Consider the following 23546-nt stretch of genomic DNA (forward strand, 5'->3'; position numbering starts at 1 on the left):
GCTCAAAGACGACGCAGAAGGAGACTACGCGCCAGGCTCAGGAGCATGAGTCGTGTGTTGCTGGCACCAGAATGAGCGGCGCTCGCCTTCGACTCTTGAATATATTTCTGATTGTATTCTACTACTCCTTTTGAAAATGTGCCCATGTACAACGAGATACTCGCGTCTATTATATGTCCTTGTCGTAAACTCACATCTGTGTACATTGGGCCAGCTCAGGCAACATATCGATACTCCTTTCTGAAACGACGATTTTTCTGAGAATTACGGGGGCTGGCCAGTGGTTATGGGTCATGTGTCTGACGTTGTGATCGGGATCAGACTCAACTACCACCTGTAGATGGTGACTTCCGAGTCGCTTGCAGGTTTGCTGTGACATATTTGCTTGCTTGGATGCTGACGGAAGTTGTTTATTGTCCAAAATGCGGATGTCTGGATACTGACAGTTGCACCTTGCGATGTCCACGCTTTGCACCCTTGGAAGGCGAATGTCGAGAAGGCCGGCAAGGTCCTTCCGTCTTGGTAGCCGGGGGCCTCAGCGATCCACTCAGCCGTATTGAAGCATAGTGGAGCGTGTTCGCTCGACACGTAATACGTGCTCGATTGGCCCGTAGAATAATTTAGAATGTAGCTATGCGTACAGCGTAAGTCGACTCTGTCGTCGAGAGGGGATGCTCAGAGAACTTACAGTTGCCCCGTCGTGGAAGATGTTGCGTCAACTCTCACGTATACCTGATCACCAGATCTGACTGGTTGCCAGTTAAACATTGAAATCATGCGACAGCTGGTGAGGCCTCATTGTAAAAGCATAGACTTACTTGAGATATCAGGGTAAGTTGGAGGAGCGGGCCAAAATTCGTACCAAGCGAAGACTTGCACATGACCATTGATGATCTGGATGATTAAAGTTAGCAATTCGTATTGTGTAAAAGAAGCAGACGATATGTACGGTATGACCGGTGCCTGCCTGCAACAGGGCTGGACAATCATTGGTGCCGTCAATCCCGACCTGCAGAACCATTAGCTCCAGTCTGGAGTGCATGTACAGGTCGTGCCATGGGGGTGGCCGCCAGCATACCCATTGGTAAAACCAGAACTCGTCGTCGATTGACCCGTCTCGTGGGATAGATACGCTTGGCACAACCCAAGTCGCTTCCACGGAAGTGATGTTGCTTGATGTTGTCACCGGGCCACACCAATTTTGTGAGACAATTTCCCGTTTGGACAGCGGCTCGGAGCGTCTGTTCCTGGGCCGGTGGGGTGGTGCCGTTTTGTCGTTGGCCCACGGAAGGCTACTTGTGTGGGCTATGCCCGTGAGGGCCGCGACGATGACCAAGATGGTCTTGGTTGGAAACATTGTCGGAGGCGTCTCAACGACGGAGCATGCAGGCTCTGGGAAACACTCTCGTGTTTTCGGCCAGAGGATGGTGAGCCTACGAACGCGTTTTATACTGTTACTCTCGAGCCCGAGGTTTTTGTGTTGCAGAACGTATGTGCCAAGCCGGCTTACTAGCGCTGGGCTTCCGAATCCAAGACACCGGGCCACTTGGGATGGGCCTCGACCACCCAGCATATCTAGTTTCCGGTATCCGGTAGTTACACGATGTCTGGTTCCTCGGCCAGGGTCTCCTGCCATACGGGCCATTACCTTTCGTCAAAGCACGAACCCATACAACCAGGCTCGCTGATATTGGTGATGAAATTCATGTTGAAGCAAACGCATTCAGCCAGCAGCACATGCTCGTCCAACGCGGGAGTGGGCTTACATACTAACGTTACTGCAGCGGGGACCGTCCACAGGCAGGCCAAAACACACTCTTGGCAAGCGCACAGACTGAATCGCCTCATTCCTTGACCAGATCTAGAACGAGGGCCGGCCTAGGAGGCGCGACCCGGCGGTGGCGACCGTAAATAGACAGCAAGGTGCCCTGGCATTTGCCTGCTTCAGATGGTCAACGTTGATACGCATGCCCACGTCTTTGGCTGGTGTCATGCCGCTGCTGCCCCGCCTCTCAATTGCCTCCGATCCCGCATGAACGTCAATTGTCCATGGCCTCCCTCCACTCACTTTCGCACCCGTCTCCGACACGGGCGACAGGCTGCCAGGCTCGCCTCATGCCAATCACGGCGCACATTGCTCCTGGCTTTTGCCGATGCGCGCAGCCGCCGGGACTTTGCGACCGCAGTGGGCGATTGACAAGGCAGGTCGGCGCCGCGCGCCGATCGCGCCATGATGCTCGAGGCGTAAATCCAAGGGTCATGACGTCAACATGAAGCTGGCGCACTTTGTGGTGGGGGCTCACAACGTTTGGCCCGGGTCAAATGTGGTCGTCTATAATTCTGAAGCACCTCCTGTTCAGCTCAACCACAGCTCTATTACTGAGAAAGGGGCATCATCCGATCGCCGGTGCTCGGAAAACCCAACCTGACTGCAACCATGGACACCCCTGCGGTTGGACCGGGAGCCTCTGGCACCGGCCAGGGCGATGACCGATCGGGAGATGTTGAACCCAAAATAGTTCAGGTCCATGAAGAAGAAGCACCGACAGCCAGCCATGCCCTTGCTGACGAGAGCCTCAACGACGAGTCTGTCGCACAAGGAGCCAGCCAGGTTCAGCACGACGACATTGAAGTGCGCAATCTCGGTTGGAATGACGAGGCGCAACGGGTGCCTCGCCCTGTGGTCGGCGGGCTGACCAACGAACAACTGTGGACGTTGATACGACGCTTTGACAAGCAGGTGTTCCACGTCAAGAGCATCGACACGCCGCCGCTTGCCAACCTGGACATGAACATCGCCGACGAGGAGGAGTTCTCGCCAGATAAGCTGCGCGCAAACCTCGAGAGATTGTACATCATTGTCGTGGTGCCTCTGGTCTCGTTCTGGAAGCACATTGCCCGGCTCCGGTCCTGGAAGGAGTATGAGCGGACCTCGACGTTTCTCGCCGTCTACGTAGTCGCTTGGTTGCTTGACCTGATTATCCCAACTCTGACAGCCTTCGTCATCGTCCTAGTGCTGTACCCAAGCTCACGGGAAATATGCTTCCCACCTGCACCACCGGCTCTCATCGACTCCAAGACGGGCGGGGTTCAGAAACCGAAGGCAGGTGTCCTAGCAACCGACGATACCCTCACAGGAGCACCTGAGAAACACGAAGGAGAGGCTGTCGAGCAGGAGGCCCACAGCCTCGTCAATAGCATCGCCACGGTATGTCTACATCCACTACAGCAGTCTCGGTCCGCGCACGCGGTGGGCGAGTCAAAATTGATCGTCTTTTCTTCAAGCAGGTCGCCATCAGCACATCCGCGGGCAAACACCCGCAAGGAGACCCTCATGACGACAGCACGGCACCCGACCCATCTCAAATCACCGAGGGCTTGTCCAGCGCCAAAGAAAAGAGCGACGGAAAAGAGCCCAGCGCAACGCACGACAAGACCAAGAAGCCCGTATCTCAGGCCGTCTGGAACAAAGCCCGACCGACCATGCATCTCATTGCCGATTTTGTCGATACTTGGGAACGATTCGGAAACGCTCTCAGCCCAGTTCCCCCATTTCCAAAGCTGCGCCCTCGATTGGTTCTGGCAGGTTGTCTTGTCCCACTGCTGCTGGGTTCCTACTTCACTACATCGTACATGCTTCTCAAGGGCACCGGATTCATTTTCGGCTTCACTTTCTTTGGCGACCCTATTTTGACACCGTTGCTAGACTTTGCCAACAGGACATACCCTCGGTGGCAGAAGTACGTCGAACTGCGCAACTCAATCCTCAAGGGAGTGCCTACAAACGCGCAGCTGGCCGTCACACTGCTACGAATCGGAGAGAGGAACAAAGCGCCGGTGCCGCCGCCGCCTTCCTCGGATATGCCCCCGCCTGTTGAGACAGACCAGGACGCCCTTGAAAACCTTGACCACCTTGGTAAGCAGAGCACCAGACAAGCAGAAGGGGAATTATCGTAGCTTATGATTGACGTAGGTGCAACGGACGAGGAAATAGAGGAGGCCGCTCAGCCAAGCCACGACGCCGCACATGATGACGAAGAGGACAAACATGAAACGAAGCAGAAGCCTAAGAAGTCAAGGCGTATTCTCAATCTGCTCAAGGGGACCACAAAGGGCGGAGTGGAGACGGTCCTCACGGCGGACAGAGCTAAAGCTGCCGCTGGAGAGAAGCACGCGCGTGATAGGCTCGGCGTTGTCAAGCAGCCGCGTTCTCAAGGCGTAGCCGGCCCAGTCTCGTTCCCGGCTCGATACAAGGGTCGCAAGGGGCACGCATATGTGACAGCGACGGCTACGGCGCCCACGCTGAGCTGGACGTCGGATCTCAAGGATGTGAATCCCGCGTGGACTATTGCGATTGCGGATGTCCAGGAGCTCAAAAAGATGGGCGGTTTGGGATGGAAGAGCAAGATCATCGTTGGGTGGGCGCTGGAAAAGGAGGTCGTCGACGGACTCGTGGTGCGGACGAAGAGTGGAGATGAGTTCCATTTGACAGCCATTTCGGTTCGTGATGAGCTTTTCAATAGGCTCATCGCCATGGGAAGTCAAATGTGGGAGTTGTGGTAGCGTCAGACAGTCAGAAAGAGTGCTAGGAACGCTTCAATGATGCTTCAAGCAAGACCAAGCGCCGGCGCGAATGAGCTTGGTTGATCATGCAATGGTGGACGGAGATCAACTCAGTGCTTCTTGAGTAGCTGAGGGCGACTAGCATTCCCGATAAGAACGTGCTCCGGTTAGGGGCATCGCCGGCAACTCACGCAGTGCCATCCTCGCCGGACAAGAACCGACTACAGTTCGCGTTCGAAGTGTCTCTGCGATGAAGGCTCGGGCTGGGGAAATTTCGGCGCCTGCTTGGCGACAAGACACCAAGTCTCCACTCCCGCTGGGCATTACTGCTTTCATTGCTTGGCTGTGGCGCTTCCCGCGACCGCGAACATGAACACACATATCCCTCGAGCCTGCCGGGCACCCCCTCATGCCCCTCACTTGGCGGCAGAGTGCCGTGGTGTAGCGCAATGCCAATCTTCCGGTAAGCCTTCAAGTGGTTGAGGCGACGGATTTCTGGGCAAGTTTTCTCAGCACGACATCCCCACGATGACACGTCAATTCGGTCGTTCACACGAGCCAAGTCTCCGGCCGGAAACTGCTCTGGTTGCGTTTGTCACAAGCGAACGGCTCACGCTCTGCAAAGCTATGATGTCGTTTTCTCGTACTTATTCACAGAGAGCGGATGCATGCTGCGCTTGAAGTGGCCTGTTGCAAGCGCTTTTGACACACGCTTACATCAATTGCTGCCCGTCTTGCCGCCTGTTTGCAAAATCCATTGTCCCTTTGGGTCAAGAAGGGTATCAGACTAATCGCTGAACAATTGTATCACCATGACCGCGCCCGGTATTGCATGCCAGTTCTCAGAACGAGTGACCTGCAAGCACTGCACATCCCGTGTGGTTTATGGAGGCCCATCATCCCAAGTTGCACAACGGAAACAAATGTGTGAACTTTGCTTGTTCCTTTCACCAGAGTCACGAGCACGTCCATATTGGGTATGACGTCGGCCAAGAGTCTCGGCGACACAGTTTAAGCTTACTGGGTTTAAAGTTGCTGGGACCGGCAGCGCATGGCGTTTAACCCACCACTCATGGTCCGGGACTCCGAGGACCCCAGCTTGGCACCCGCAACGGGAGGCAAACGACTGACTGGGCCATGGCTCGGTCAAGCCACTGGGAGGTCGACGACAACGATCCCGATCGAGCCAAGCATTCTAAGGTGGCCCCCTTCCTTTGCTATCTCTTGATAAGTGAACCGTTTGCAGGCAATTTACCATGACCCGGAGACAAACCTCTACATAAGCTACCAAGCGTAAGAGGAGCTTGCCGCTCGTCCGATGGACCTCTTCAGCGCGAACAATCATGTCTCTGCCATAGCCGGTGGGTCTCATTTCTTAGACTTGTACACGTCAGCTGATGGCCAACTAGTTTTCTTGAGCATTGTATGGTGCATTGGTGCTTGTTCTGCCTACCTGATCCGGTATTCTTGGCGGCTCATCGCTCGCGCGTCGCACCACCACGATCAGTGTTCGCCGAGCCCCTAGCAATCACTATCGCTTCCATTGTCTCCGCTCCCGGCTACCAATTGTCTATCCAAACCATGTCTGAACTCAGCGATGGCTTGGCGGCTCTTGGAATGACTCAAGCTGACCCCTTTCTCCACGGCCTCCGGAGACAACCTTACTTGACCCCAGCCAGCCTTTGACCCAAGGCTACCCGTGCAGCATTGATAAGTCTCGGCTTTCCCCAGAGTTTGCGGGGCACAGATTTGTCTTGTCAAATCTCTGGCCATCAACTTATCTGTCGAGCTCCAGGGCTTTTCCATATACTTCTAAGCTTGGCCAGCGCCATTGATCCCTGACGAACAGCAAGTCGCCACAGAGTCCTGGCAAAGGCACCATGCCTGTACCAAATCCAGATGTCGAGAACCCCCACGCTGAGACTGTCCACACCGAGCGGAAGCAGTCAAGCAGGAATGAAAGCTTCAATGGCGAAAAAGCGGGCCGCAGGGCCTCCACAGCTGCCCTCCTTCGAAATCCACTCGCGGGTATGACCCGCGAGGAAGTACTTGCAGACGTTGATGCATTTGTCGAAGAAAAGGGGCTCACGGATGATCGTGAAATTTTTCGAAAGGGAGCCCTGATTGCACAGCTTAACAACGTCAAAGATGGGTTCGAAACCATTGATGTTCTTGGTGAGACAGAGAAGGAAGTGCTACGAATGGAGGAAACTCATCGCTGGCACCAACCATTCATGCTCTACTTCTTATGCATCTTGTGCGCCGGATCTGCCATCGTTCAAGGCATGGACCAATCAGCCGTGAATGGTGCCCAGGTAAGCATTTCCCTGATATGCTTCCGACATATGGGAATGAAGGTGATGAATGCTTATACCCGACATCAGGAATTTTACTACGAGGAGTTCAACATCCGCGACCCCTACTTGCAAGGCCTCATGAACGGTGCCCCATATGCTTGTTCTGCTCTGATCGGGTGCTGGACGAACCCGTGGCTCAACAAGATTGGAGGCCGTCGATTCACGATTTTCTTTTCCTGCGGAATGTCTGTGATCACAGGAATCTGGATGGCGGTGGCAAACAAGTTAGTGTTCTCAACACTTTTTGTCCGCATCAATGCTAACTCTCCAGCTTTGCAAACCTCCTCATTGCTCGCTTCTTCTTGGGCTTTGCCGTAGGCGCCAAGTCATCCACCACGCCAGTGTACTCCGCCGAGTCGGTACCAAAGACTATCAGAGGCGCCCTGACAATGATGTGGCAGGTACGTTACTTCTGAGACTCTTGCTTTTGCAACTGTGGCAACCGTGTCGCGCATCCCTACGATCAACACAGTAACATATGCATAGATGTGGACAGCTTTTGGAATCGTCCTAGGCTTTGTCGTGTCGGTGGCGTTCCAGAACACGACTTTCCTAGGCGAAAACTCTCAATGGCGATGGATGCTTGGATCTACCAGTATACCGCCACTGGTTGTCATGGCTCAAGTCTACTTCTGCCCGGAAAGCCCGCGCTGGTACATGGAGAAGGGCAAGTACGGCCAGGCGCTGAACTCTCTGACACGATTGAGGAACCATCCAGTCCAGGCGACGCGGGATATGTACTACGCGCACAAGCTGCTTCAAATCGAACGACGAGAGCGCGAAGGGCGTAACTTGCTAAAAGAGTTCTTCATGGTTCGCAGGAATAGGCGCGCGGCTCAGAGCGCGTGGTTCACCATGGTAAGTCTTGCAATCGCGTCCAAACGCGGCGGGTCAGCCCTGATCTTTATGAGACAACTGAATAACATGTCATGTCACAGTTTATGCAGCAATTCTGTGGTGGTGAGCAGCTTCCGAGCCATAGTTATATTTTAGACGGGTGGAGTATGTCGGCTGACTGCACTAGTGAACGTCATCGCATACTACAGCACAAGTATTTTCCAGAAAGCTTCTTACACCCGGTCCCAGGCATTGCTTGCCTCCATGGGGGGAGGCTTGATCAACTGGATCTTTGCCATTCCAGCAATTTACACCATCGATACGTTTGGTCGGCGCAACCTTCTGCTGACCACGTTTCCGCTCATGTCAGTCTGTCTCTTCTTCACCGGATTCGCCTTTTATATACCGAACCAGCAGGCACAGCTGGCCTGTGTCACCACGGGCCTCTATCTTTTCATGGCGGTATACTCCCCCGGCGAAGGGCCTGTGCCATTCACATACAGCGCCGAGGCTTTCCCGCTTCACATTCGCGACATTGGAATGAGTTCCAGCACAGCTGTCACGTGGGGCTTCAACTTCATCATCAGTTTCACGTGGCCTCCACTTGTAGAGGCGTACGGCGATACTGGGGCATTCTGTTGGTACGCCGGCTGGAATCTGTTTGGCTGGGCTTTCGCGTACTTCTTCCTGCCTGAGACGAAGAGCCTCACGCTGGAAGAGCTTGACAACGTCTTCAGCGTGAAAAACAGAGACCACGGAGGCTATTACCTACGAAAGCTGCCGTGGTATGTCAACAAGCACGTGCTGCGTCGGGATGTTGATGCCTTCCCTCCGCTATACCAGTTCGCCGAAGAACGGGTGCACGAAGAGAAACATGGTTATATTGCCCAGCAAGGCAGCTCGGACTCGGAAAAGGGCGTACGTACCGATGCCCGGGAGTAGGTAGTGGAACGGACTTCTGGTTTAAGGCGGTCTCGCAACTTGGATTTGTGTCGGCAACATTGAAGTGAGATTCTCCATCCGAGGCAGGCGATAGGTTCTTTTTGCGGCTGGATTGCAGAGATACATGTAATTTGCCGTTATTTACCGCACGTACATCCAATAGATCTGAAGATGACGACGTCGCACTCCATGCGACACTCCCGACCATGCCCCGCAGATAGCCGTTCCGGTTCGGAAAACCTATGCATACACCTCTCGGCTTGGGTGTTGGCTTGGGACAACTGGCTGGGCATTAGTGCAGCGTCACGGGATTCTTGGGCGCAGGCATATCTATGGGGTGCCGTCGGTATATCATGGGTCATCCAGATACCTGGCGAAAGATTTCAACTTCTGCACAACAATACATACACTCGCAAACCTGCAACCATGTCTCCTCTGCCAGATCCTCGTCGAGTCGTTACCGGCCACGATGAAGCGGGAAATGCCATCTTCGTCGCTGACAGTCTCGCTCACATGGCTCCAACGTCTGTTGAGTGCGACTTTACGGTGTTATACGAGACGCACCAGTTCCCGGCCTCGAATGATGTATGGGAGGATCCGATGTTGACGCGGACCATGAATCTCGCAAATGAGAAGGGCTTAGTTCTTCGATGCGTCGACTTCAAGCCCAATACAAAAACGGTGCGTAATGTAGCGCAGATGCTGAAACTAGATAGCCTCCATATTGTTGATGCGACATGGAGGCATGCTGACATGAGGCTAACGGCTGTCGCACCCCAGCTGTTCCACCGCACCGAGTCTCTGGACTTTGGGATCGTCTTTTCGGGTGAAATCGTGTGGCAAGTCACCTTATATGGCGCTGCTAGAGAAAGGCAAGGCAACTAATTACGATGCCAATAGCTACCTGGATAACGGCGTCGAGTTGACTCTTAAGGCTGGCGACGTTTGCGTGCAGCGCGGCACCATTCACGGCTGGGACAACAGAACGGACCAGACAACACGTATTTACTTCCTGCTCACCGGTAAGTGCTTCGAGCAAAGCGACCTGGTAACTGTGGCTAAAGACGATTTAGCTGCCACGCCCGTGAAGATTGGGGACAAGGTTCTGGGGGAACATGGATTTGATCCCAAGGACGTTGAATCGGGTGGCCAACTTTGATCGCTGGTCAAGCGCTTCACTCGTAGCCAACTGCGCCATAGTATACTTTGTAGGGGGTTGGGTCTTGAGTCTGTGTTGGCCAGACAAACAAGTTAGGATAGAACCAACAAACCTTCGCAACCCCGCTTGAGCATGTCCAACAGACTGTTCGGCGTCGGAATCTCGCGATTCGGCCCTTCGCGCTTCGCGAAAACCGACAGCGGGGTCGAGTGCACAACGACCACCTTTGTTTCCACCCTAGGCTCTCCGTTCGCATGCAGCAACCGCTTCGGTGCATGACTTGCATGCCATCAACCTTCGTACGACGGCTACGAGATGAACGTAGCACACAGAGCGAGCCGATTCACCCTGGTGGGGAAAGCAGCTGGGCGGCCGCGGACGGCGTGTTATCGGTGCAGTGCCCTGAAGGTAGGACCAGTCCGTGACACATGCCATCAAGCTTTGCTCCCCCCGATCTACACCGTGTTATTACCGTACAGTATACGTGTGCAGGCTGACGCACTATCATCTAGGTTCGATGCACCGGTGACCGGCCGTCCTGCCATAGGTGCACAAGACTCCATCGACGATGCATATGGAGCAAGGATGATAGCCTCGTCGGGCGCGATGACGCCCACCTTACTTCGGGATCTACTGACGTCAAAACGACGGTCGATGAGTTCGCGCCAGGCACGTTCGGAATTCCACCAAACCTTCTTCCCAAGCTAGTTGACTTGTACTTCGCCAACGTTGACAATGCTTCGCTGCTGCTGCATCGACCGTCCTTTACCCAGGACGTATCGAATGGTAGTATCACAAGGCATGTTGTTCTGAGCGTCTGCGCATTGGCTGCGTGGTATGACCCTTCCATACCTGCCCGACACATTCAGGCACCAGACCACCCCGTCAGTACTAACCATGTCAGCTTCTACGACAACGGAAATCAGTACAACACTTTGTTGGATGAAGGATTTGCACGTGGCTGGGCGGAAGAAGCTGGTCGACTCGCCTTCTCCCAGGTTGAGAATCCTACAGAGGACAATCTGGTCACGTTTCTCAACCTTGCTCTTTTTTGGTACAGCCAAGGCCAATGGCAGCGAATGATCGTCTACGAAGGCAATGCTGCCTGCACATGTCGCGTGCTTGGCTTAGGGACCAGTCAGTCTCTGGCTCAAGATCCATCCTTCAAAGCTGAGCTGAGTCGAAGACGGTTCTGGGCGTGCTTTCTGATTAACCAATTTGGCTACGAGGCTGCGAAGTGCCCGAAGATGAACCTTGCAGACTTTAGGGGTATCATGTTGCCCTGTTGCGAGAAAACCTTTGAACATGGAGAATTCCCATCTCGAAATACTACCAATTATGAGCACCAGCACGGGGGCAGCTACTACGCAGAGCTGATCCGACTCGTGAGCATATGGTAAGTTGGCTAGTTCACATGACCTCCTGAACAAAAAAGGCTGAATGCTCTGCAAGGACATTAGCCTGTCAAATAGCGCAAGATGATAGCACGGAAACTCACCTCAAGCTTCTACACATCCAAAACCTCGATAAAAAGTTGGCGGCCTGGCGGACAGAGCTCCCGGCGACTTTCGATCTGGAGACCCTCCATGCCACGCCCAGATCCCCAAGAGGCACCGCCCGCGCTATTTGTCTGAACCTTCTCTATCACCAAATAATGAGCGTCTTGCACTCGTCAATCGTTCCCCTCTTCTCCCTGAACCCCCTCGCGGCGGCGGAAGCCTGCGGCTACTTTCAGATCGCGTCTGCGCAGACTGCACTCGTTCACGCTCGTCAGATTTCTTCCATTTTTCTCGAATGGGGATTCGGTAACCTATCGCAGGCTCCTGTGTCGGTGGGATTCATTGGCTACGCCGCCTACTGCTCATGTGCAATACAGTTACCATTTCTGTGGTGTACGAGGAATGACGTGAGCGAAAGCGCGCGTGCAAACATCAAGACCAACCTGAAAACTATGCAGTCAATGAGCAGGCACTGGACGCTGATTGCGACTTTGGTGAGCCACACGTGGTAGATGCTCTGCAGCCTGTTGGCTAAAGTTTCGTAATCATACAGACAGAGTTTGTGCCGCTTCTTTACAACTACCACGAAAGCATGGCGTATTCACTCGCAGATGAGCCTAGAGGGCTAAGTGAACACGATCTAAACAGATATAGAGGCATTCGAAGGCGTGTTCGAGAATCGATTCTCGGACACAATGGAATCATTTGGAATAAGGGGACAGTCGTAGAGCCAGGAGAAGCTCCTGGACTAGAGCCGGACGTCTCTGAGAAGGGGGACTATAGAGAGAGACAGGGAGAGAAAGGCACAGCTGATGCGACACGTCCAGAGAATGATGACCAGTCGTGCCCATCAGATTCATTGGAGAAGCAAGGCCAGGATGCAGAGCTGCTTTCGGGCAATCTGGACAGCAGGGTGGTGATGCCAGAAATGTTAGACGCGATTGCAGCGTACGAGGAAGGGCCTTGTTTTTTGCCACAAACACATTTCTCAATGGTTGACTCAACGATGTACTATACAACGGATATGTACGGGTTCCACAACATGTTCGGGCAGTCATGACCGGCTCTAGCAGACCTATATTCGGGCACTGCAACTTTGGATGTTCATGAGTTGATATATAGTGCTTATTACAAAGTATACGTTCAAAATTTCTTTGTAGAGTGTACGCGGGATTTGTGCAGATCTTGGCTGGAGCTGCTACGGGCGACATAGCTCAGGGGCCCGCTGCAAACACGGCATATACGGCATATTCTGTGAGACTACTAATGTGTACGAGGAACACGCACAACGTAACTAGTAGAAACGGATCAGTCACGGACGGAACGGTCAATATTGCCATTGGCCAGCATAGGCCACGTGAGGATTGCCTGAAGACAGTCGCCGGCGAAGCATGTCATACCTGCACGATAGGTCGCATGCATCTATCTGACTCGTCGACCCAACCATAAGACATTGGAATTCAACGAGGACCTGGTAAGATCTTACACTACGATAACTCAGTTCATGACTTTGCAAGATTGATATGTCAGAGCCGTCTCGCGTTGTTCTTGTTGACCCTGACTAAGGACATGGAGTCGGACGTACCAAATTGTTCTCGACCCCGTAGACTTCTGCCCCTGAGTAGTCGAAGATTGACTTAACAAACTACCCTTACATCTTTGAAAAACATGTCGCTTTGAATTTTCCACCGGAAAAGTCGGCACCTTGGGCATCACATGCAGTTACCACGCTGCGTCGCAGTGGCAGCTGGTCGCTCGTAAACCTGAGGGTCTGACTTCAATTGCATAGTCTCGTAAGAACAATGATGCCAAGGCCGAGACAGGGTTCCCGGGGAGAAACAAAAATGAGTGGCAGCTTGCCCATAAGCAGTATACGAAGATGTATCTCGGCCCTGAGGGTACCATGAGCTAGGAGAAACCGACCATTGACACCGATTAAAAATTGCAGTATGAGGCTTTCCCCAAGGACAAGGCTAATGGTATCGTTTCCTTTACAACGCCGCCGCACCTCGACGTCTCTCTCGGCCGCCAGAGGTGGCAGAAAACCACACCATTTGACATACATATGTTCATGGCTATGTGCAACATTTTGCCATCGGCCGATGAGGTTTGTTACACTCGGCCTGCTGGAGAGGCATCACTAAGTACCAAGGGCTACTTGAGGATGAGCTTTCGCAACACAATCCAGTGGAGAAGTACGTTTCTACATCACAAAAAACAAACATATTGGGGGAATATGCTAATTGGAGTAGACCCGAGGTTAAGTTCAAGGGCGCTAATAACATCCCATTTTAGCCCAAACTATGATAGCCATCTCACAATGCCCGTTATCCCCAGCAGTGGTTGAGGGCAGTGAGCATCGCATTTTGGCAAACATAGTGGCAGGGTCTACGGCGAATCAACAGAAACGTGCAGCGAGGGCTTCGGCTATTACTTTTGGGGTAGTAGTAGCATAAAGAGTGGTTCAATGTATTCAGATTTCTAGCAGGCTTAGTCACCAACTTCGAATCGACAGCAAGGATGACTTGACACTGTGGGCTGTCTTGCTGCACGAGGTGCTCACTCAACCTTTAATCCGATCTCATCTTGAAGCTGCTGCTCGATCTCGCCCACATCAACACTAATCTTACCGGTTCGAACGTCCTCAATGTCTGGAACCGTCGATCGCTTTGTTTCGTCAAAGATTGCGTCAATTTCCTCCAAGCTCTTGCCTTTGGTTTCGACCCAGAAGACAGCCTATAACCAGGGTATAAGTGGAAGCTCATGAACTGGATGAGGCGAGCGCAGACTCACGATTAGAATGAAGGTGATGATATCCCAGCTACCGTTGATCATGTATGTCTTCCACCCGATGTTTGTCAGAGCAATGGGCATGATAAAGACCAAAAGACAACTAGACTCGTCGTTAGGACTCGAAAAAGATGAATAGAATGCGAATACTTCGGGTACTCACGCAAGGCCATTCAGAGTGTACTGAGAGAATGCCACGCCATTAGCCCGAATGGGGTAGTCCATCACTTCGGGTGGATAAAGCGTGAGTAGGGGCGTCCAGGCAATGGAATAAAAGCCTTGAAACAGAAAGATGACGGCGACATCTCCGTATATAAGGGACTTAGAGGTGCCTTCGGGGTTCTCGCTGTAGATCTTGCTAAGCCCGCCAATGATGAAGAGGCATATGATGAGAAGTCCCTGCGACAACAGCGCGGTTGGCTTTCGCCCCCAAGATGCAGCCAGCTGGGTCCCCGCGAGGCAACAGAAGAGGCACCACACGTTGAGGACAACATTCTGTCACCGGTTAGCCCTGAAATCTCCAAACGGAGGCACGGGTCGCGTGGCTTACAGCTTTGAGCTGGTCGTCCGAGTCTGTAATGCCAGCAGTGTCGAGCTCCTGGCCAAGGTAATAAGACGCGATGATGTTTCCAGCAATGCATGAAAACGGGCCAGCAGATCCTCCAATTAGCACTCGCTTTCTCGCAGTCGGCGACTTGATGAGTTCTTTCATGCCCAGAGTGCGGCCATCCTTCTTCTCCCACTCGAGGGAGTCGATGATCTCCTTGTACACAGCCATGACGACCGGGTCGGTGAGGTCGCTGTTGGCATTCGTCTGCGCCACGACCAGGCGTGCGTCTTCGAAGCGATCCTGCCGAACGAGCCATCTCGGGGATTCGGGGACCAGCGGCAGTATAACGATGCATATGATGGAAAATATTGCCTGCATGAATGATGGAGCTCTCCATGCCCAGGTTGAGTCCCACTTTCCCGTCCCCAACGTCACCCCGGCGGCGATGAGGGCCCCTATGTAGTAAAAGTTGTTCAACAACTGTGAAAGCGGTCTGTTAGCCTGTCCTTGAAACATGCCTTGTTGGGCTTCGGAGACCGGATCGAGCGCTTACCCCGACAGTCCATGCTCGCCATCTACTCGGGCTTGTCTCACTAAGATATACCGATGACGCAACGCCCGAAATCCCGGATCCAAACCCAAGGATGACTCTGGCCACCACGAACATGGCCACATTCTGGGCCGCAGACTGGAGAACGATGCCCACGAGAACGATGAGAGAGCCCCAAAACATTGTTGGCCGCCGACCAAGCCTGTCGCTCATTGGGCCCGCAATCATCGGGCCAAAGAAGCCTCCGATGAACACAGACGCAGTGTTTAGGCCCTTCGTCGCGGGCGTTAGGCGGAAGTAGTTGGTATATGACGGCAAGATGTTGAGTCCATTGAGCAAGCTCCCGTCAAATCCACCCGTTGCAGACTGGACAATGGAACACAACATAAGAAGAACCGAGATTGTAACCGTGGATTCTGGAACCCAGGCGGGTAACCAGGTGCCCGTGGGCGTTTTGCGGAGCATGGCAGAGATTGTGGCAGAAGGCAGAGTCTGACGGTTGTCAGGTCATCGATGTGCATGCTCGCTTACAAGCTGCGAGAGAAGTCTTATAACGCTGACAGTAGCCCGTTCATATCCCTCTCACTGTGTTTTACATCCCTTGCCTGGTCCGGTGACATCTGATGCGCCCCAATCCCACGATACGAGTAGCGCTCGCGGCGACTGCTCGTGTAAGACTGAGCGGCCAGCATGCCGCTCCTTTAGGCAAGTCGGATGATCGGCAAGCGGGGTTCTGCCAGTAGCCAAGCAGCATCCGTGGTCTGTGAGCACTTGCAACCACATATCGAGGAAAACCGGAGCCGGGGCGGGGATCAAGGCAGGGCGAGGAGCGGGGAGGAGATCCACTGCTGCATGGATTGCACCTGCCACACCAGCTCGATTCGTGGAGTTCGGGATCCGGTTCTGTGAACCATTCTCATCAAGTCCATGTCAACGGGAGATTGTCTGATTGCACTTGTCATCTCTACCCTCGATTGTGGATTCTAGCGGCACTGGGCCGGACGAGCTACAGAAAGCCCCAATGTTACATCAGTCCCCGCAGTCGTGAGGCAGTTGCTCCACGATTATCATCGGTTGTCCCTTCTGGCTCCGACGTAACATCCGACGGCAATTCAGGAACCCGAGGCGGCGGCGATATAACACTGCTCACTGCCTTGAAAGGGGATTGCCTAAATCTCGGGCTATTCCACGAGCAAAGCGCCGGGGGCTATTTTCGCCAGCATGTCTCACCGTCCGATCATTGCCGTTGCCGGCCTCGCGTGCGAGACCTCGACCTTTACTCCTTCTCGAACGCTGGCTCCGGCCTTCCACCCCAAACGAGGCGACGAGATCAAACAACGGTATGAGTTTCTCCATGACCACGAGGTGCTCGGCAAAGCAGCCGAGTGGAAAGGCGCATTGATTGGCCATGCTCTCCCGGGCGGTCAGGTAACACGAGACGCGTTCGAGACACTTGCCGCGGAGATCATTTCACGTCTTCAAAGTATCGTCTCGGAGGGCAGGCTCGATGGTTTGTGGTTTGATATTCACGGGGCCATGGTTGTCGAAGGGTTGGAAGATGTGGAGGCGGAACTGTTGAAACGGATTCGGATAGTCATTGGCCCAGATGTGCTGGTGTCGGCCTCGATGGATCTGCACGGAAACGTGTCTCGAGAGCTCGCACACATGTGCGACCTGATTACCTGCTACCGCATGGCGCCGCATGAGGATGCCATGGATACGAAGGAGAGGGCCTGCCGCAATCTTGTGCAGCTCCTCGCCGAGTCGCCTCGCCGCCGACCACTGAAAGCATGGATACCGGTTCCGATTCTATTACCGGGTGAACAGACATCTACCCGTATGGAGCCAGCGAAGCACATTTACGGTGCAGTTCCCGAGGTGGAAGCCATGGAGGGCGTGATCGATGCAGCGATCTGGGTCGGATATGCCTGGGCGGACGAGCGCCGGAATCGGGCAGCCATTGTGGTGACTGGCTTGGATGAGTCGGCGGTATCTCACGGCGCGGAGAGGCTGGCAAAGCTGTTTTGGGACGCCCGCGCAGACTTCGAGTTTGTTGCTCCCACGGGGACCTTTGCCGAATGCCTGGACACGGCCGTCAAGTCCTCGCCAGCGCAACGGCCGTTCTTCATCTCAGATTCGGGTGACAACCCTACTGCGGGAGGATCTGGCGATGTCACCTGGGGATTGACGAGGTTGCTCGAGCGGTCCGAGTTCAAGTCCCCAACTGGGGGCCCCAGGGTCATCTACGCAAGCGTCCCCGGGCCAGAGGCGATCGAAACAGCCGTGGCAGCCGGCGTCGGCGCCATCGTCACTGTTACCGCGGGCGCAGAGGTCGACAATCTCCATGCCCCGCCTGTGACCCTGACGGGCAGGGTTCACTCAATCAAGCACGGTGATCGTGACGCCGTGACGGAGGTCGTGGTCCAAGTCGGGAGCGTTTTTGCGATTCTCACCAAGCTGCGCAAGCCGTACCACAAGGAGAAGGACTTTACTGATCTGGATCTGAAGCCGCGGGAGGCAGATATCGTCATCGTCAAGATTGGATACCTGGAGCCCGAGCTGTATGACATGCAGAAGGATTGGATGCTGGGCTTGACGCCGGGCGGTGTCAACCAGGATCTCGAGAGCCTTGGCCATCAAAAGATTCGGCGCCCAATGTGGCCATTCGACAAAGAGGTCGCCTTGCCTCCTGACTTGAAGGCGCGTTGGATACCAATGTCCAAGGATGCTCTAACTGGCCCAGACGAGTAGAAACCACGACATCAATTCAGTTTCGCATGGTGTAGAATGAAGCGAATGAGTACTCGGCTTGATCTGGATTCATAGAACTGAAAACGTCTCCCTTTCGGTGAAGTACGCTTTTGCGTCTTCTTCAGTGTATAACGACGTATCGGTTCAATTGCGGTTCACGGATTCTCTTTGCTGTGCGTCGACACAGTCAGACAATCGGAAAGAGAATTTCAGCCCTGAGTGATCGCTCCAACGCAGCTCATCGTGCCCACTGTCCGCCTCCTCCCGCGCATGTTCCCGTTGAGAGGCCGTATCGAACATCGACACATCTCCCGGGTGCATAATCTCAATACTTTCCATGTCAAGTCCCGCGGTGGCAACCCTATCTAAGCGAGCAGGTGGGAAGGGCTGCTTGCCATCGATGCCCCATGTGTGACCGGGTTTGTCTTTACGAAGTGCGAGCCACGTGTCTGCAAGACCGTTGGACGCTATCAGATGTTCATCATCGTCGAGTACCGGATTGAAGTCGCCAGCAACCAGTCCACAGCCAGCAGCCCTAATTAGATCTGACGCAATAGAAATTTGTCGAGGGCGCCTAGATGGCCTGATTGGAAGCGAGTCTAGGTGGACGTTGATGACACGGACGCGTCGGCTCACGCTTCTTTGGCCCATTGACGGAGCATGTGTGAAAATGTCGCAGCATAAGGCATCTCTTGCGAACCTGCTGGGGAATTTGACCCTCCACACCGGTCCGAGAGCGCCAGGTTGTCCAAAAAGACGTTTCGAAACAAGAGTCATGCTTGCAAAGATTTGCACGCCCCAGGCGGTCGCATCGGCCTCGCTCGAGTACCAGCCTTTGCGTATGTCAGGATCGTCCAGGATGGACGAGAGTGCGTCCCGTGAGACCTCTTGAAGAAGAATCAAGTCGACCGAGGGCGAAGAGCCGAGAATTTGAGCAATAATCGCCGAAATGCGCGCTTCTGGCGAAGGCGAGGTTGCGTCGACATTCCATGTGACAAGTGAAACCCTGTCAAGTCGCGGAGAGGTTGCCGAGGCGTCGGCGGCGTCCTGGATAGCTTCGATCGCTGCCCATTTGGACGTGATGCTATCGAAAGAGTGCCATCGCTGAAACACGATCTCGGCGTCGTGAAGCGAAGGGAGAGGCGTCTCATGCCACCAAGAAACGGCCATCGCCCGAAGTCGGGACAAAAATGCCATGACGGCGAATCGTGCTATCAGCCAACTCTCAGCGGATGGCACGGCACAAGATGCAAATCTTATTGATCGCAAATGATCGTACAGGCAGCCTCATGCGTCTTTTCTTTGTGGGAGTGATGTATAGATGTGTGTATGTGTCCAAGTTGATGGAGGTCGCGACGCCGTCGTCTTGGGCGCTATGGTTCGTCGAGTGGAGGCTGCAGGAGGGGACTGATGCACTGCCACCAGTTGCCGCCTGCTAAATAAGCGCCTAGGCCATTGTCTGGGGGCCGGTTAGGCGGCTCAACAAAGATGCCCAGAGATCATGCAACATTGAAACCACAGCCATTGAACGCGGCTACATGAGGCCTTTCCAGGCTCCAGTTGAGGGTCTTTATTATGTGATGTTTTCCTGTGTGCCTTCCCGCCCTCATCATTCATTAACTGAAACACGAAATGCTCCCGAGAGTTGCATCGCACCCAGTGCCAGCCCGGTCGTCAACGTCGTGAGAGGCCAACATCGAGACTGAGCGGCTTCCTCAAGAACCCTTCACTCGTCTTCATTTCTCCTTGCCTCAGGCATACGGAATACCTCCGCACCCATGTCGCCGCGATGAGCTTCATCTTCATCTCAGCCACATTCCTCCCAACACACGCCCGCGGGCCGTGACTGAAGGGGATGAAGGCGTTCTTCTGCCGAGGCGTCACCGCTTCCCACCGCTCTGGCCGGAATTCCTCCGCATCAGGCCCCCATATCTCGGCGGAGTGATGGATCGTATAGGTAGGCACGCTGAGGACGGTGCCGGGTGGAAAGTAGTGGCCCAAGATGGTCACGCCGGAGGAGTTGGCCGGCACCAGCCTCGGCAATCCGATGCCGGACGTGGAGTGATGACGGAGCGTCTCCTTGAAGACGAAGTCAAGATACTCGAGGTCGCGGATCATGTCGTGCGTGGGCACATCGACGCCGTCTGGGATGGCAGCATCTAGCTCATCCTGGAGCTTCTTCATCACACGCGGATGCCGGACCACGTAGTTCATCAGGGCGCACGACGAGTTGGAAGTCGTGTCGCTGCCCGCGATGAGTTGAGTGAGCGCCTCCGCCGTCAGCTCCTCCAGGCCCAGCGCCTCGCCCTTGTCGTCTCGCCCTTGCATCAGTCGTGCAAGCAGATCGGTGCGCTCCACGCTGGGCGGGTTTTCTATCCTGTCCTTGACCCTCGCGATCGCGATGCCGGCCAGGTTCTGCACCGCGTTGACGCCCTTGCTAAAGAAGGGATCCGGGAGATACTTTGCGTACGGTCTCAGCTGCGGTAGGCAACCCAGCGTTGCATTGACTTCCCCGCGTCGATTTAAAATGTCCACGGCGGGCAGGTACAGGGACGGTGCATCGGGGGACAGCTTGACCTCGGTCAGGTCGACACCCGCACGCAGCATGCCCAGCGGCTTGCCAAACGCCAAGTCCCCGATGATGTCAAAGGCGAGGAAGTTGAACCACGAGAGGCTGTCCAGGTGCGCCTCTTGGGCCCCCGCAGCGTTCTTTGATGGGCTCTCATCGATGAGCCGGTCGAGCTGGCTGACGAAGAGCCGCAGATTCTCCTGCATATAGGGCTCAAACTGAACGACGGACTTGGCGGAGAAGGTGTGTGACACCAGCTTGCGCTTGCGTGCGTGTTCAGCGCGAGACCGGGTCGAGAAAAGCCCCGGTCGAATGGACAAGAACGGCGCGTAGAAATCCCTGTAACCGTGGATCAGCAAGGCGACGCCCAACGAAAGCAAGGCCAGAACCCACGATTTCAGAAAGCCGTTTCCGTGACCGTATATGGCGGCTATGGCCGTCGTGTCGTCTTGGATACTGACATGATTTGGCTGGATCCGAATGACCTTGCCGTACTTCCGGTGGGCGTCGTCAACCGTTCTGTACCGCTTACCTCTGCGCGCAGCGAAAAAGAGCCACAGGTTTGAGAACTGTGCGCCAAAGGGAGCGGGAATACCTCGCAGATGGCTGTGCGTGACGAAGTACGAGTAAAGATAGGAAGCAACGACGAGACCCAACGCCACCGGGACGGCCCAGACGGAAAAGACGTGCTCGACTAGAGCCATTGATGCTGCGCACAGACTGCGACCAAGGTCAGGTTGAAGATTTCTTCGGCGGCCAACAGGGTTCGACTGGCCCGAGCCGGTTCTCGCGCGAGGCCCATATATAAGGGGGCTGCGGGAGTCGCGGGCTAAAATACTGGATCGAATCCATGAGCATCTGTTCCTCACCACTGGCACCAGGCAGGCTTCTTTCTCCCCACATCGAATCAGGAATTTCTTCTTCCCATTACCCGTGAAGACATCGTACCCCGCAAACGGCCCTGCTCCGCCGACCTCAGCCGCTCGGGGCGCGATGTCGGCTCTTGGGTGATGTGACGCCGCTTGCCAATGACGATGCAGATGATTCGCGGCCGTCATCACCCGTGGCGGCTGAGATGACACGCACGCGGGCGAAGGGGGCCCCACGGCGGGACGCCCACGGGGGAACATGGGACTAGTCGAAGCCCAGGCCCAGAAGGCCCTCCTACGTCGTCATGAGCTCGGGATCCAGAGTTCCAGTCGGCAGCAATATAAACGACCTCGCACTGGAGAATACCCACGCCCAGTCACAGAGGTCCACGGGTCCTCCATGGACGCCGTGCTACCGGATGCCTCATCTACGGCATAAATCCGGGAATAATGCCCACTGGAAGATGCCGGCTGTGATAAGCCCATGCGGTGCTACGGAAGGGGTAGGCTTGATGCAACGCCCTTTTTATGTCGACTTCCGTGACGAGCACGCTGCATGCGAACAGACAACGCCTCGAGAAATATGACCACATGCCATGCACTGCTCATCGTTGTAGCCAGACTCGAGCGTGCCCGTCAACAACAACAGGACCGACCCCGCAGCAAGCGAGCAGGATTCGATGGGAACATGAAGGCGTCGTCGTCATCTTGACCGCCCCATGCCCCATATCTACACACCCCTCGATTCGAGTCCATGTCCCGCTGCAGCTGCCGACGACGATGGGAGACAGCTGTCTTAAATCCTGGGCCGCTAATGCAGCTCAACGTCTGCCCCGGCGGGGCTAGCAGCTGGGTGGCGCAGCCGCTATCGGCATCGGCACCTGATCATGGCAACATGGGACACGCAACCTTGCTTTGTTTTGTAATAAAGTGTTTCTTTACGGTCGACGCAAGAGTTCGTGCAACGAAGCGGATAATCCATTACGCCCCGAGGTCAAGGCGACAGTGGGTGAGATCGTTGTGCCTTGCAATGCATATGCCAAATTCTTTCTCCTTGCAAAGACCCTGTCTGATTCTTGCCGTCTCGAACTCCCGCGCCAAGAGTTACATGGACCACGCGTGCACTATATCCTCCCGTCAACTGCGTCTCCAGTCACGGCATACACCCTCACCACTCCAGGAGACAGTTCGCGCCCTCAGTCTGCATAGAAAAGGCCTCCATCACATGCATGTGTCCATCAGCTGACATCAACACTGTTCCTGAATGGTTGACAGGCCCCACACATTGACATCGTCCTCGAGTTCATCATCCTCGTCATCGTCAAAGGAAGCCTTATCGTCAGCATCGTCATCTTCTTCACTCGCCACGTCCCTGTGTAGCATGTAGAAGGACTCAGTAGTCGGCGTGAATAGCCGGTGCGCCCTGTTCATCTGTTTTACATCGGGATCGGTGACGAGCTCAAAGCTGTCGTCCAGATTGCTGTTGATGGCGCGGCAGCTGTCATTGTCCGCCTCATAACCATCCATGCTGGATATAGTTTCCTCATCTGTAGAAAAGGCAGAAGAGGAGATTGAATCGACCATCTCATCCACGGAACAGCAAATCTGAGCTTCTGCGCTGTCCATGGCTTTCGCCCGGAGAGATGGGAGGATGGGTGCATGGTTGGTTGAGCCTGAGAGGACTCCGGACCGCTGACGGTGGCCAACGTGTCGAGTGACTGCTTTGACGTGCTTCCACGCTGACGAAATGGTTCGTCTGGCCCGTTTCGCCAGAGAACCCCTTTCGGTAAGGCGGAATGCTTCTTCGCTGGTAATGCCTGTCTCAATCACCATGGTCGGACTATTGCCCCGACAGTCGCTGCGCGAGAGACCTTGGTTCATTTAGTATCGTGTATTGTCCATGGCACACGTAGGTTGGTATACCGTGAGACAGCATTCTCACAAAGGCCATTGTATAAAGTGTTGAGCTTTGTTTGAGCTTGGGCCAGGAGTCTGCCGGCCAGGATAAGTTGACCGTCTCCCCGCGTCCACGGCCGCCTCGTCAACCCCGGGCTTTGTTGACCACGAGCACAACCTCAGAGGCCACGAAAGGTGAGGGGCATGAAAGAGC

General features: G+C 54.6%; 7 protein-coding genes across 7 annotated transcripts; 4 read left to right on the plus strand and 3 right to left on the minus strand.

The window, feature by feature from the left end:
- The first annotated feature begins 2069 nt into the window (after positions 1-2069).
- Positions 2070-4575, plus strand: JDV02_002462 (uncharacterized protein). The gene is made up of 3 exons (XM_047983491.1): positions 2070-3208; positions 3286-3916; positions 3974-4575. Exons 1-3 carry the CDS (start codon positions 2438-2440, stop codon positions 4561-4563), a joined length of 1992 nt encoding a protein of 663 aa, XP_047839462.1. The 5' UTR covers positions 2070-2437; the 3' UTR covers positions 4564-4575.
- Positions 4576-6443: 1868 nt separating this feature from the next.
- JDV02_002463 (uncharacterized protein) lies at positions 6444-8699 on the plus strand (the record flags this gene model as incomplete). Its single annotated transcript, XM_047983492.1, has 6 exons — positions 6444-6878; positions 6948-7144; positions 7192-7321; positions 7407-7778; positions 7859-7880; positions 7945-8699. 6 exons carry the CDS (start codon positions 6444-6446, stop codon positions 8697-8699), a joined length of 1911 nt encoding a protein of 636 aa, XP_047839463.1.
- A 426-nt stretch (positions 8700-9125) lies between these two features.
- JDV02_002464 (uncharacterized protein) lies at positions 9126-9858 on the plus strand (the record flags this gene model as incomplete). The annotated part of the gene is made up of 3 exons (XM_047983493.1): positions 9126-9380; positions 9480-9535; positions 9600-9858. The coding sequence occupies 3 exons, from the start codon at positions 9126-9128 to the stop codon at positions 9856-9858; spliced, it is 570 nt and encodes a 189-aa protein (XP_047839464.1).
- A 3956-nt stretch (positions 9859-13814) lies between these two features.
- Positions 13815-15753, minus strand: JDV02_002465 (uncharacterized protein). Its single transcript, XM_047983494.1, has 5 exons — positions 15251-15753; positions 14698-15177; positions 14311-14642; positions 14151-14250; positions 13815-14093 (listed from the first exon to the last, which is right to left on the minus strand). The coding sequence occupies exons 1-5, from the start codon at positions 15710-15712 to the stop codon at positions 13917-13919; spliced, it is 1551 nt and encodes a 516-aa protein (XP_047839465.1). The 5' UTR covers positions 15713-15753; the 3' UTR covers positions 13815-13916.
- A 408-nt stretch (positions 15754-16161) lies between these two features.
- JDV02_002466 (uncharacterized protein) lies at positions 16162-17998 on the plus strand (the record flags this gene model as incomplete). Its single annotated transcript, XM_047983495.1, has 1 exon — positions 16162-17998. Exon 1 carries the CDS (start codon positions 16469-16471, stop codon positions 17996-17998), a length of 1530 nt encoding a protein of 509 aa, XP_047839466.1. The 5' UTR covers positions 16162-16468.
- A 1674-nt stretch (positions 17999-19672) lies between these two features.
- JDV02_002467 (uncharacterized protein) lies at positions 19673-21459 on the minus strand (the record flags this gene model as incomplete). Its single annotated transcript, XM_047983496.1, has 2 exons — positions 20961-21459; positions 19673-20906 (listed from the first exon to the last, which is right to left on the minus strand). Exons 1-2 carry the CDS (start codon positions 21269-21271, stop codon positions 19673-19675), a joined length of 1545 nt encoding a protein of 514 aa, XP_047839467.1. The 5' UTR covers positions 21272-21459.
- A 1225-nt stretch (positions 21460-22684) lies between these two features.
- On the minus strand, positions 22685-23062 carry JDV02_002468 (uncharacterized protein; the record flags this gene model as incomplete). Its single annotated transcript, XM_047983497.1, has 1 exon — positions 22685-23062. The coding sequence occupies one exon, from the start codon at positions 23060-23062 to the stop codon at positions 22685-22687; it is 378 nt and encodes a 125-aa protein (XP_047839468.1).
- Positions 23063-23546: the final 484 nt, after the last annotated feature.

This window comes from Purpureocillium takamizusanense, chromosome 2, assembly GCF_022605165.1.
Source record: "Purpureocillium takamizusanense chromosome 2, complete sequence".
Lineage (NCBI taxonomy): Eukaryota > Fungi > Ascomycota > Sordariomycetes > Hypocreales > Ophiocordycipitaceae > Purpureocillium > Purpureocillium takamizusanense.